The sequence below is a fragment of the Loxodonta africana genome, chromosome 2 (genome assembly GCF_030014295.1).
Source record: "Loxodonta africana isolate mLoxAfr1 chromosome 2, mLoxAfr1.hap2, whole genome shotgun sequence".
Lineage (NCBI taxonomy): Eukaryota > Metazoa > Chordata > Mammalia > Proboscidea > Elephantidae > Loxodonta > Loxodonta africana.
In genome coordinates, this window is record NC_087343.1 from 130,735,737 (window position 1) to 130,749,363 (window position 13,627).

At 36.9% G+C, this 13,627-nt stretch overlaps 1 protein-coding gene across 1 annotated transcript in view; it reads right to left on the reverse strand.

Annotated features, from left to right (window-relative positions):
- Nucleotides 1–13,627, reverse strand: part of LMNB1 (lamin B1) — a 75,837-nt gene that overhangs the window by 15,439 nt on the left and 46,771 nt on the right. The window contains exons 5-8 of the mRNA XM_064275714.1: nt 11,722–11,847; nt 6,257–6,477; nt 5,214–5,439; nt 3,542–3,646 (exon numbers count right to left, since the gene is read on the reverse strand). Coding sequence (XP_064131784.1) covers nt 3,542–3,646; nt 5,214–5,439; nt 6,257–6,477; nt 11,722–11,847 — 678 coding nt within the window. The remainder of the gene's footprint in view (nt 1–3,541; nt 3,647–5,213; nt 5,440–6,256; nt 6,478–11,721; nt 11,848–13,627) is intronic.

Sequence of the window (13,627 nt, forward strand, 5' to 3'; positions counted from 1 at the left end):
TGGATAAATCACCCACCGTTTGAGGAAAAATGTAGTTGTTATTAAAACTGTTTCCTTTTCCTACAGCAAGTAAATTCTGCCATACTTTCCACGTATTTATTGGCAGAAAGGTATAGTAGAGTGGAGAAAATTTGGGAGTTAGAAGATCTCTAGGTTTGAACCTTGGACAAAACACTATTATCTCTATAAGCCTCAATTTCCATACTTGGAGGGATACTATCAGCCCTGATCTTTTATAATGATAATATGAAAACAGATGGAAATCCACAAATTGTTATACAGTATAAAGAACTATGTGACAAAAAAAGGAAGGCTGGAGTTTAGTGTTAATAATAATACTCATAAAATGTCAGTAACTTTCCTGCTTACCTTAGCCTAACAGGATATGTTCTAGAGCTGTGTTGTTCAATCTGGTAGCCACTAGACTCTTATGGCTTTTAAGCACTTAAAATGTGGCTAGTCTGACTTTAGATAATTTGTAAAGGTAAAATACACACCAGATTTCAAAGAGTTCAAAAAAAAAGAATGTGAAATCTCTAACAATTTTTATACCAATACCATGTTGAAAAAATAATATTTTAGATACACTGGGTTAAATAAAATATAGCACCACTAAAATTAATTTCATATACTTCACTTTTACTTTTTTAAAATGATCCTACTAAGAAAATTTAAAATTATGTATGTAACTCACATATTTCTGTTCTAGAGTTTTAAATCTTTGCTATTGCCCTGTACAGTTTTACAGAAAGATCACTTATCACTACCATATTCAGAAGACCTTCTTATCTATAATATTTAATGCTAACTACTGAAGAAAAAAATAAATGTATTACATTATTTTATATGACAATGGAGTTCTCCACCAGACCTATAGAATATGTACTTATTTAGTCCCTGAAGAACTATATACCCAGTGGAGAATGGTGATTGGCATAAGGGTCCCCCATTAGAGATAGAGAGAGAGCACATTCAAACTGGAATCTTCTGAATTAAAATGTCAGGTTTTTTCCACCACATTACACAACTTCCATAAGACACACAAAAGGACTGAATAATTTTCTCTCACTATAATAATTACTAAAGAAAGGATAGCGTAGTTAATATACTTATTCCAATTTTTAACTATTATTACAAAATTAACCCATTGATGTCAAGTCTATTCCGACTCATAGCAACCCTACAGAACAGAGTAAGACCGCCCCATAAAGTTTCCATGGCTGTAAGTTTTTACAGAAGTAGACTACTACATCTTTCTCCCGAGGTACGGCTGGTAGGTTTAAACCACCAACCTTCTGGTCAGCACCAGAGCACCTTTAACCACATTACAGAATTAGCATCTGATATTTTCAAAAAGTGGCATCATGCTCTATGAATACACCTTTTTTAAAGAAGTTCTAAACTGCAGTTTTTCTTTGATCTTAAACATTTAGGTTTGTATCAATCATAAAACTTAAAGCATGTTTAGTATTTCTTTAAAAAAAAAAAAAAAAAAAGAATCCAAGAAGAAAGGAGATAGTTATCTCTATGTTTTTTAGGAATAAAAACAGTGACTTCTATAAAACCTCTACATTCTTTAGGGATGAAAATTATGACTTCTTTGAAATCTTTATCAACGATAACATATTATTTGCTAAATCTACTTTACTAAGTTAAAGCAAAGGAATCTTTTGTTTGCTCAATGAAGCATATTTCTCTAAAAGTGAGTGAATAATATTTAGTAACTATTAAAAAAAAGTGTATTCACACAATGGAATACTACGCATCGATGAAGAACAGTGAGGAATCTGTGAAACATTTCATAACATGGAGGAATCTGGAAGGCATTATGCTGAGTGAAATTAGTCAGTTGCAAAGGGACAAATATTGTATAAGACCACTATTGTAAGAACTTGAGAAATAGTTTAAACTGAGAAGAAAACATTCTTTTGTGGTTACGAGAAGGGGGAGGGAGGGAGGGTGGGAGAGGGGCATTCGCTGATTAGACAGTAGATAAGAACTACTTTAGGTGAAGGGAAAGACAGCACACAATACACGGGAGGTCAGCACAATTGGACTAAACCAAAAGTAAGGCCAGCGTAGCAGGGGCAGGGGTCTGGGGACCATGGTTTCAGGGGACATCTAAGTCAATTGGCATAATAAAATCTATTAAGAAAACATTCTGCACCCCACTTTGAAGAGTGGCATCTGGGGTCTTAAACGCTAGCAAGCAGCCATCTAAGATGCATCAATTGGTCTCAACCCACCTGGATCAAAGGAGAATGAAGAACACCAAGGACACAAGGTCATTACAAGCCTAAGAGACAGAAAGGGCCACATAAACCAGAGACTACATCATCCTGAGACCAGAAGAACTAGATGGTGCCCGGCTACAACCGATGACTGCCCTGACAGGGAACCCCTGAAGGAGCAGGAGAGCAGTGGGATGCAGATCCCAAATTCTCATAAGACCAGACTTAATGGCCTGACTGAGACTGGAAGGACCCTGGTAGTCGTGGCCTCTAGACCTTCTGTTGGCCCAGGACAGGAACCATTCCCGAAGCCAACTCTTCAGACATGGATTGGACTGGACAATGGGTTAGAAAGGGATGCTGGTGAGGAATGAGCTTTTTGGATCAGGTGGACACTTGAGACTATGTTGGCATCTCCTGCCTAGAGGGGAGATGAGAGGGTGGAGGGGGTTAGAGGCTCGGGAAATGGACATGAAAAGAGAGAGCGGAGGGAGACAGCAGGCTGTCTCATTAGGGGGAGAATAATTGGGAGTGTGTAGCAAGGTGTATATGGGTTTTTGTGTGAGACTGACTTGATTTGTAGACTTTCACTTAAAGCACGATAAAAATTATAAAAAAAAAAAAGTGGTATTTCAGAACACGCCAATAGGGAGCCATTTAGAACTCAAAATAGAGTCAGAATTGTACACAGCCTGTTTAATCTAGAACCTTATATATCATGCAAAAACCATATCTCCTGCTAAAATATTATTAAAATAATAATATTAAAATATTACTCTTGCTAAAATATTATGTTTCACAGCACCGATTCTTTACAGGGTGCCTATCACCTAAGGGCTTTTGTTCAAAACAGGTCCATACCTCAGCCCCAGAAATGGTGATTCGCCAGGTTCAGGTTGGATCTGGACACCGAAACACTCCCTGGGTGGTTCTGATGCTAACCCAAGGGCGAAAGCTGCTGTTTTAAGGCATGCACTAGTATTGACAAATTATATTCCTAATGTTTCTGCCAAACAGTATCTCCTGAGTTAGACTGGGCTACAAGTATGAGTCAACAGGTAGCTATTTTATATCTACTTGAAGAGACAAAAAGAAGTCACAGGTTGATTCTCATTTTTAAAAGTCAATTACCCCTCTCAATAAAATGGAATTTTTTTTTTTTTTAATTTTTAACAGCACTTGTAATGTCCTAATAATGTCAAAGATGTTTTAACATTCATGTCTAAAATGCTTCTCTTTAAGATAAAAAATTTTTTGAATTACTCTATCTGACAATACAGTTAAATTAAATGACGACTGAATGCACTTACTGTAACAGTCTGGCCTGCCTTCAGCACGTATCTTGAGGTATATTTGTAAGTGACTGATGTGTCTCCTATTTTTCTGATCATCTCCCAGCCTCCCATTGGTTGATCCTATTCACAGCACAAAATAAAACAAGGTCACTTCAAATACACAGAAAATAGGATAATCGAATACATGAATCCACACAGACAGTTAAACTGAGATGGCTTTATGCTTCTATCTCCATGACTTACATTTTCCTACCATAAAAAGAAAATATGATTTTGTCACTCAGCAAAACAGTAACTTCGATAATTTTGCAGTTAATTAAGGTACTTAAATTTAGAGAGAACAAAACTGGAAGAAAGGACGTGAACCAACTTAAACGGGTCATATTCACTGCTAGATAAGGTGGTTCTGTGAAATTTACGACACATCTAGCTGTCCTAATCCCAATGACAAACATCTAATATTCAATTACTTTACGCTTTTAAAATATAGACACATTAAGCTTAGAAACAGAAGGAATAAAATTTGTTCTTTTTCGCCATCTGTACCACATCTGTACAAATTTAGCTCTCTTAAAGCCTAAGAGGTTCAAAAAGGGTCAATGATGCAATTAGCCAGTCCTAGGTGATAACTATCAACTCTACCCCCAAAACTACCTAGAGCTATCTGGCATTTGACCAGGGTATTAAAGCAATTAGCTACACTAATTCAAATTCATCTCTAACCCAAAGACAGAGCCCTGGAGGCACAGTGGTTAAGAGCTTGGCTACTAACCGAAATAAAGTTCAGCAGTTTGAATCCACCAGCCGCTCCTTGGAAACCCTATGAGGCAGTTCTACTCTGTCCCATAGGGTCGTTATAAGTCAGAGTCGACTCCATAGCAATGGGTTAGCCCAAAGACAAAAATGGACCGGGCTGAGAGTCAGTTCCCGAACAGTTCCATACAGAACTGCTATGCCTTTGGGAAAATACCACACGATGGGGCAGTAGGGGCTCCTGTTCTTTAGCTTTTAGAGTCGTGACTAAGAGGGGACCCAGACTCTATCCCATCAGAACAAACTGTTAGTATTTCCTTTGTCCATCCTAAGTGTTTATTCCTCCACATGCAAGATGGCTTTAATGACTGGTAAGAAAAGGAATAACTTTCACAAATGTTTGGCAGACCCTGAACATATGCTTCAGAAGGTGACTTTCCTTCCACTGCAAGCCCAGATCTAGCCTTCCTCTTGCACCTCCACATATCCTTTCCCAGTCCTAAGCCCATGGTGCAGACCAGGGAAGACCTTCCATACTGAGCTCCTGAGAGACACGGCTTCAAACTTCAGAATTCCCTGCTCTGAATATTTTAAACAAATTATTTCAAGATAGGACTTCACATTCCTCTTGATATTGAGTGAAACCATTAGCATTCATTCATTCCTCTATCTGTAGAGAAAAATACTCCCTGCACCTATCTGAGCCCGGGCTCATGTTTCTTTCCATTCGTAGAAAGCATGTTACAATGTGGCTGTCAAGAGTATCCATGATTTTTACCCAATCATTCCAACTTTTTCACAAGTATGGCTCTGGGAGAGAGTTAATAATTCACCATAGAAAGCCCACCAAGGGCTAAGGAGTTATTAAAATTGCAAGACAATTCATCAGTCTACGAAGCTTGCTGGACAAAAAGGGGTATATATATTTTTTTACCTGTTCAGAAGTGTTCTTCAAGCGGATAAATTTCCCATCAACATCTATCTCTTCAATGCAAATATTGCCAGTGGCTGAGGCGGAATGAGAGATGCTAACACTACTGCTTGCCTCAGATTCTTCGACGTCGACTCTCTTCCGCTTTCCTCTAGTTGTACGAACACTGCGACTTGAGGAGGCTCGTGATACTGTCACACGAGAAGAAGGGCTTGGAGAGAGTTTCAACCTATAATGAGAAAAATGAAACATTCAGTTTATGAAACACACATGCCCTTCCTACCTTGAAGGAAAAGAAGATATTAACAAGTTGTGCATGTATTTTTAAAGCAAAACATTACTGAGAATCTTCTGGACAAAGCTGATTAATAATAATAATTGCTGATTCTTCTCTTAACTAAGATAAACTCATTTATGCTAGAATGCCTACCATGAATTTTCTTTAGGAAAACAATAATTTGAATGCTTTCCCTAAGAAGGGAAGTAATAACCATAATGCAGGAAGTCTGAGAAACATGTGGGGGAAAATCATTATTCCAGCTACCACCACCCTACCACAGCCACTGTTACATTTAGTGTGCTTTTTCCTCTGTTCATACCTGTATTATCTTTTTACAAAATTACAATCATGGTATATGTAATATTGAAATTGATTGGTTTCTTTTTTCTAAATCAGTCACCTTCCCTTTGGACCTTTTTCTGAGAATTGGATTTATACAATAACCAGATTTAAAAAAGTATAATGTTTCTTTCAACCAAATTTGGTATTTTACCAAAACATTAAGAATCTCAAAGAAGATGTCTTCCTGACACAGTGCAGCATTTAAAATAATAGAAAAAATAAGACTGCCTGAGCAACATTTTCTGTTGTTGGGATAGAAATACGATTTATTACTATTGCTACACCTAGGCTGTAGAAGAAATGACAGAGAAAATACTAAAAATTGCCTAAGTGTTTTCCAAAGAAAGCTATTTACATTTCTTGAAATGAAAGGGGTAGGGGGTGAACAGTAGAAGCTACAGTAGGGTGACAGTACGCTCCTTACCGCTCTTCTTCGCCTTCTAAGAGTTTCCTGTAAGCACTGATTTCCATGTCCAGAGCTAATTTTACATCAAGGAGTTGTTCGTAATCATTCAGCTGCTGCTGCATCTGATCTCTTATTTCCGCCATTTCTCTCTCTTTGTCAGACAGCATGCGACGAGAGTTGTCTCTCTCTTTAGCAAGCAAGTCTTCTAATTCTTGAATCCTTTCCAAACATGCTCTAGACTTCAGAATCAAGCAAACACATTAGTACTTTGTAGAATCAGTCCAACATTAGTACAAGGCAGCTATTTTAAACTACTGACATGACGGGAAAACAAATAGATCCCTACGGAATCACTAACCCATTAGAATCCAAGAGGTTGTGGTTTCAAGGAAATAAAACCCAAAATTCCCCAAATACAAAACATAGCTCCCAGGAAAGTTCTGGCTTATAAAAGACTAAACAAAAAAAAAGAAAGAAGGAAATATTCTCCAAATGGAAATGTTATAAATGTATACATAATTTTTCTGTTATCTGGCTAAATAAAGCAAATTAGGCTGTGATTTTGGAAATTCTGGCTCCTCCACAAGTCTTTTACTTCAAAAGTACAAATTAACAAATAAAGAGCTAAAAATATATAGAAACTCATTGACAAGAGAAACCTAAGGGTAGACAAAAGTATGCTTTTGAAAATTACTGCGGGATATTCAGAAACCAAAGAAAAGGGATTCTGCTATTACATGGAGGGCACTCACGGTGTCCTTCCGTGATAGCTGTATTCTCTCAGTGCCCAAGCCACCAATCAGCACACAAAGGGACACAATATGGTGTGGTTTCCGAAACATTGTTTTAAATACAGAAATTTTACCTTTAGTATAAAAGAACGAGAAATCATATATCTTATGCTAGAAAATCCGTCTTAGAAACCTTTGTGGCTCACTAGGTAACTATTCTTCTGAGTTTTCCCTGACAGAATTCATCTCAGTAGCCTCAGAAAATGACAAGTGTAATCAACTGAAAAAGACTGATGAATAGCTTAGGCCCTTAGAATCCCAAGTAGCTGCACCAGAGACGGAGAAAAAGGATACCTACTGGGCAAAAACTAAATCTGTAAGGCTAAAGATAAAAAGAACTGTACCCTGTACATAAATACTGCATTCTTTTGGCAAGTTTATTTCTCATGGTGGTACAGGTTAAAACAATTGATACTGCTTTACACGTAGACTGGGGTTGAACAAATAAGTAAATGGATGTTGATAACTAGGCTTCCTAGTCTCAGAAGGAAAAGTTACAGATAAGCAAAAATGGAAGGATAGAATGAACCCTGTGGTACTGGATTAGAGTCAAAGACATCTGTATGAACTTATATTTAGCTTAATATAAACATATATGGGTACAGAAACAATACTAAGTCCATGTAAACAAATGTGGTAGTATACATATGTGTATTACCTAGTTCTGAGAGGGCCTAGAAGCAATGACATCCCAGTAGCAATGAACACACTCAGTGCCCAAATCTTAGTTTCTAAATACCATTCTCCAATAAAAAGAATCCAGGCTCCTTGGAAAAATGGTTGATTCTAGGGCTGAGGCAAGGAAAATAGGTACAAGATGAGCCTAGAGCATCTTATAATACCGGGAAATAAGGAAGTGCTCAAAAAACAAAACATAACCCCAATCTAATCATGAGGAAGACACCAGACAAACTCAGATCGGGGGGACATTCTACAGGATACCAGGCTAGTCCTCCTCAAGACTGTCAAGATCATAAAAAACAAGCAAAGACTAAGAAACTATCATAGCTAGAGGAGACTGGGGAGACATGTGGTACCCTGGAACAGAAAGGGGATATTAAAAAAAAAACTGCTGAAATCCAAAGAATCTGGAGTCTAGTTAACAGTAATGTACCGATGTCAGTTTCTCAGTTTTGACAAATGTTCCAGAACACAAGATGTTAGCAATAGGAGAAACAGACTGAAGGGTAGACAGAAACTGTCTGTGCTATTTTTTCAACTTTTTTATAAATCTAAAATTACTTAAAAATAAGGTTATTTTAAAAAATCAATCAATTAAAATTCAGAGTAGTATCTGACATTTTATATCAAAAGCAGACATTTGTCTTAAAAGTTATACTAAAATAGGCCCTGGCCTCAGAGAACTTGTACTTAACTGCATTTGGGGAAAAAAAAACACCCTAAAAACTGACAAATCAGTTCTTTCCCCTTCATGCTTCTAATACGTTCTTTTCTGAGGGAGGGAGGAAGGGAAGAAAGAAAGATGCAAACAAAGAATGTAAAGTTCAAAATGCCTCCTCTTCGATCTCTTCACCTTATCTCCCGTGTGGGTGGTAGAAGACAGAATGAGCAAGGAGGTGAAATCTAAAGGAGAGTTAATGAAAAACATAACTACCTAAGATTCAGAGATAACCTCTGAGCCTAGATTTTTAAACCCCAAAATGTCTCTATTTCTCTGCCTTTGATGTTGTATAGTTCTTTAAGACAGAAAAATCAAAATCTAGGTATAAAAACATCTTAAAGTTTCTCTGAATTGTTTTGTATTTTAAATAGAAATCGGTTCCAAAGCTACCTGTTGTGTAGTGAAATATAAAGAACACAAGGTTAGCAGATCTAGTTCTTCCTGAGTCTGCCATTAACTAGCTATGAGACCTCTGGCAAGCTGTAACTAAAACAGTTTTTTCATTTGGAAAATGAGATCTAACTAATCTCTAAGGTCTCAACTCTATCTTAAAATTTTATGAATGACTTCTAACATTTTATTTATTTTATTTTTATTGTAGGAAACAAGTATACCACCTTGTTATGGTCTGGCTGTAATAAGAGTTTCCAGAGCCTAAGTGTTATTTAAAAAAAAAAAAAATTAGAGGTGTTTGGGAAGTGCCACTATAGACTCTTCTGCAAGGCAAAACTGACCAACCACCTAATTTGGTCAAAGAAAAAATTTTAAAACGCTGTAAGTAATATATGAAATACTAAATTCTAAAACAATACTGCTACCATCTATATAGTATTTAAGAACATTTTCTAAAGTCACTATTTTAGAAGCTATGCCAATTTTAAATAACACTTCAGAAGTACTTCGCTAACATGAGTCATATAACCAAAAGGAAATTCTTATTGCCTAACAGCAGCATGATGAAACTGATGTGACTAAACAAGAAATACTATTAAGACAGACAATGGGAAAACATTAAAAGAGGTAGTTTTTTTTTTTTTCTTTTTGATGGTATTTTTAAGGCTAAAATTTATCAACCAATGGAAATGCTCCTCAAAATATATTATTTATCATAAAATCTGTTACTAATAATGAAGAGATAAAAGGATTCTCCTCAGAAATCCAGTATGTAAAACAGAGAAGAACTATTCTGGCTGAAGGGGTGTCTTAGTTATCTAGTGCTGCTATAAGAGAAATACCACAAGCGGATGGCTTTAACAAAGAAAAATTTATTCCCTCACAGTCTAGGAGGCTAGAAGCCCGAATTCAGGGCGCCAGCTCCAGGGGAAGGCTTTCTCTGTCAGCTCTGGAAGAAGGTCCTTGTCATCAATATTCCCCTTGTTGAGGAGCTTCTCAGCACAGGGACCCCAGGTCCAAAGGACATGCTATTTTCCTGGCTTTTGTTTCTTGGTGACATAAGGTCCCCATGTCTTTCTGCTTGCTTCTCTCTTTTATATCTCAAAAGAGACTGGCTTAAGACACAACCTAATCTTGTAGACTGAGTCCTGCCTCATTAACATACAGGTAGGATTTACAACACATAGGAAAATCACATCAAATGACAAGATGGTAGACAATCACACAATTCCGGGAATCATGGCCTAGCCAAGTTGACACACATTTTTTTGGCGACACAATACAATCTGTAACAGGGTGCTTCTTCTCCTCCTTCCTAAAATGTTAGGAATGATGTTTAACATCATTTAAAAACCCCTAATCTGAGGTTAACCAGAAAACTGCAAGGATGGAGCATAACTAACAGGCAAACAGGGAAACAGCACTGAAACCTGGTGCCAAAAGATCTGGCTACAAAGTCAAGCCGGACTACTCACAGCCTCCTGCTATTTAACCCCAAGAGTCTCAGTCTCCTCCTGTGTAAAACGAAGGTCAACCTCAAGAGAAAAACACCGTACCAAGTATCATCACGTGGATTATGCAGTAGCCAAAACAAAAAGTAAAGTAAAATTGAGAGAGAGGTGATAACTAGGACATGATTTATTAAGCAGAGAAAAGGAGCAGATGTCAACTCATAGTAAGAACAGAGAGACCTATTGTTAAAAAGGCACCAATTAAGATGGCACAGTGGAAAAAAGGTTATCTGTTAAATTCCTAAAGAAAATCTTTGAAGACAGTGAGGTATAAATGGGAAAAACTGGAAACTAGGAGAGAAACCAATTATGAGCCTGAAACCTATGGACAAATCATTAAACTCATCTTAGGTCTTGTGGTCGAACTGAATGAACTCAAGGTCCCTTCAGCTCTACCTTTACATAAAAACTTCGAAGTATTATCAGAACAAAATAATTTACAAATACATGTTCCAGGTAATAAAGCCATATGACAGGCAATGGAAAAGAGTCTAATTTTTTCACTGTTTTCTATAACTCATTTTCTGCTATGTTGTCTAAATTCCTACCATGAACGTCTTCAACTTCATAATTAGAAAAATCTTACTAAAAATAAAATATTAAAAAGGAAAAGAAAAAAAAAAGGACAAAGGCCTAATCAAAAGTAGAATAAAATAAAGTTTATTCTTCCATGGAAAGTTTAAAACAAGATTTCTTCCCTTCAGAAAAACAGAAGCTGAAGTTACTGCCCGAGGAATTACGGTGAACAGTAAATTTCAAACATTTTGCTGAGTATTGATATGGCCGGATATGTACTTTGTGTCCATATTGACACCTCCCTTAGACTAAAACCTGTACCTACAGCCCACCACCATGCACTTACAGACACCTTGTCAGCACAACAAGCACTGTGCTTATTTCTCACTAGGTATATTAACGAATGAATTCATCTCTTAATTCTTAACTAATATGCAAATTAATGCTACTTCCCAAGATCCTAATTAGGTAGCTTAAGCACTAAATGAATTTGTCTAGAAACACATTCACTACCCATGAAGAATTTCTGCATGTTGTTCTTCACTGTGGTTTTCCAAATGGGAATAGCACTCTGTGGAGGCAAGACTGGGTCCTGGGGTAAGCCCAGTGAGAAAACTAGCAGGCTGCTTCCCCAAGGCCAAGTCTCTTAGCTCTGTCTGATCTACTAATTAGGAATAATATCTGCTCAGAGGATGCTTTCACAATGCAAAATGAAAACGTCTGGTGAAAACACGAGCATAGGATAATATCATCATCTCCGGCAAATAGTAGGAGGAGTGACATCGAGCAGAACAAAGCAGGTAGGCTACTGTGGTGGATCTAGCCTCCAAGTTCAACTTCGATCCTTCTTAGGGGAAGATGCTTACTTACCTCCTTCTGTAGATTAGAAAGCTGAGATGAGAGGCTCTCGATTCTCATACGGCTTTCCATCAGTTCTTCCCTGGCACTGTTGACAGAGGAAGTATTCATCTCTGAGGACAGCCTGGCATTCTCAAGCTAAAAGAAAAAACAAACCAAATCAGTCTTATGTAGTAAATGAGAACTAACAAATGAGGAAGCATGAATCACCTCAAAGAGTTTCAAACATAAACCTTGCTGGTAAGTGGCTGATGAAACACAGGAAGAACACAATGACGTTTGCTGACATGGTATGAATTACCTTAAAAGTCTGATTTTTAGAATCAATTCCTAATATTTGAGCTGGAACAATGCTAATATACCTGGGTCTTTATCCAAAGTTCATGACTTCAACATTTCATCCATTAAATCTTTTAATGTCGGCAGTAGCAATTTGACTGTGGTGATCTTTGTCACAAAACAAACATCATACGTCCCTAACCTATTTAACCTGATACAGAATATAAAATAATAAGCAGAAAGTATTAACTAATTTATAATTATTTCAAACCAGACAGAAAGTCTTGCTCATTAGCTTCCTTTCAGAAGCAGAAACACTTCCTCAGGTAGAAACAATATTCTTCCAAATACCAATATCATTCTATTCTGCGTGTTCTCAGGGCACATGTTTTTATGTATACTGTCTTTCCCCTGTTTTCTTTGAGGCGTGGTCTCTGTGACTGACCTACTCAGCATAGTAAAAAAAAAAAAAAATTTTTTTTTTTTTTTAGCATAGTAAAAAAACTTCATGAAATGGATTAAAAACAACATGAACAGTTTGAGGCCATGCAATGGAACTTATTTTCAATACCTCCATGACCCTATCTGTCTAACCCTGAAACTAATAAATCTTTTTAACCAAGTCATACAATATTCAACACATTGGGGTACAATCATCTAATAGTAAAGCAAGTACTAGTTGGTGATTTCATGGATTTTTTGCATGGTACGCTAATACACGTGGAAAGTCTCCACATTTTATAAATAAATTATAACTGCAGCAGAGGAAAGAATACCAGAGACTTTCCACTGGCCCTTGTTCAAAAAACCTCTAAGTGTGATGGTCACAAAGTCTGAAGTGTGGTGGTCACTTGTGGTGGAATGTACAATGACAGGGAAGTCAGATGCAGTCTGACACTCATTTACTATTACATGGATATGTAGATTACTGAAATGAAAAAACTAATCACTATCTTTATATGGAGAGGAAAGAGGCCTGGAATAGCCAAAGCAATATTAAAGAATAAAAACAAAGTAGGAGGCCTCATGCTTCCTGATCTCAAAACATACTGTACGGCCACAGTAATCAAAACAGCATGGTACTGGTTCAATGACAGACACATAGACTAATGAACAGAACTGAGAACCCAGAAATAAATCCATCTGGTTTTTGCAAAGTGGTCAAAGTCTATTCAATGGGAAAGAAACAGTCTCTTTAACAAACAGTGCTGTCAAAACTGGATATCCACGCGTAGAAAAATGAAACAGGATCCACACCTCATGCCATGCACAAAAACTAATTCAAAACGGACCAAAGGCCTAAATATTAAAGTTAAAACTAGAAAGTTCCTAGAAGATAATACAGGGAAAAAACTGTGGAACCTAATTTTCTTAAGAAATAGATTCTCAAATACAACTACTAATACATGAACAACAGGAGAAAAATTAGATAACTGGGACCTCCTAAAAATTAAATACCTATGTTCATTAAAAGACTTTATCAAAAGAAAACCTACAGACTGGGGAAAAAAAATCTTTAGGAACAACATTACCTGATAAGGGTATAATCTCTATAGAGAAAACTTCAACAACTCAATAACAAAAAGACAAACAATCCAATTAAAAAATGTGCAAAGGACATGAAGAGATACTTCACCAA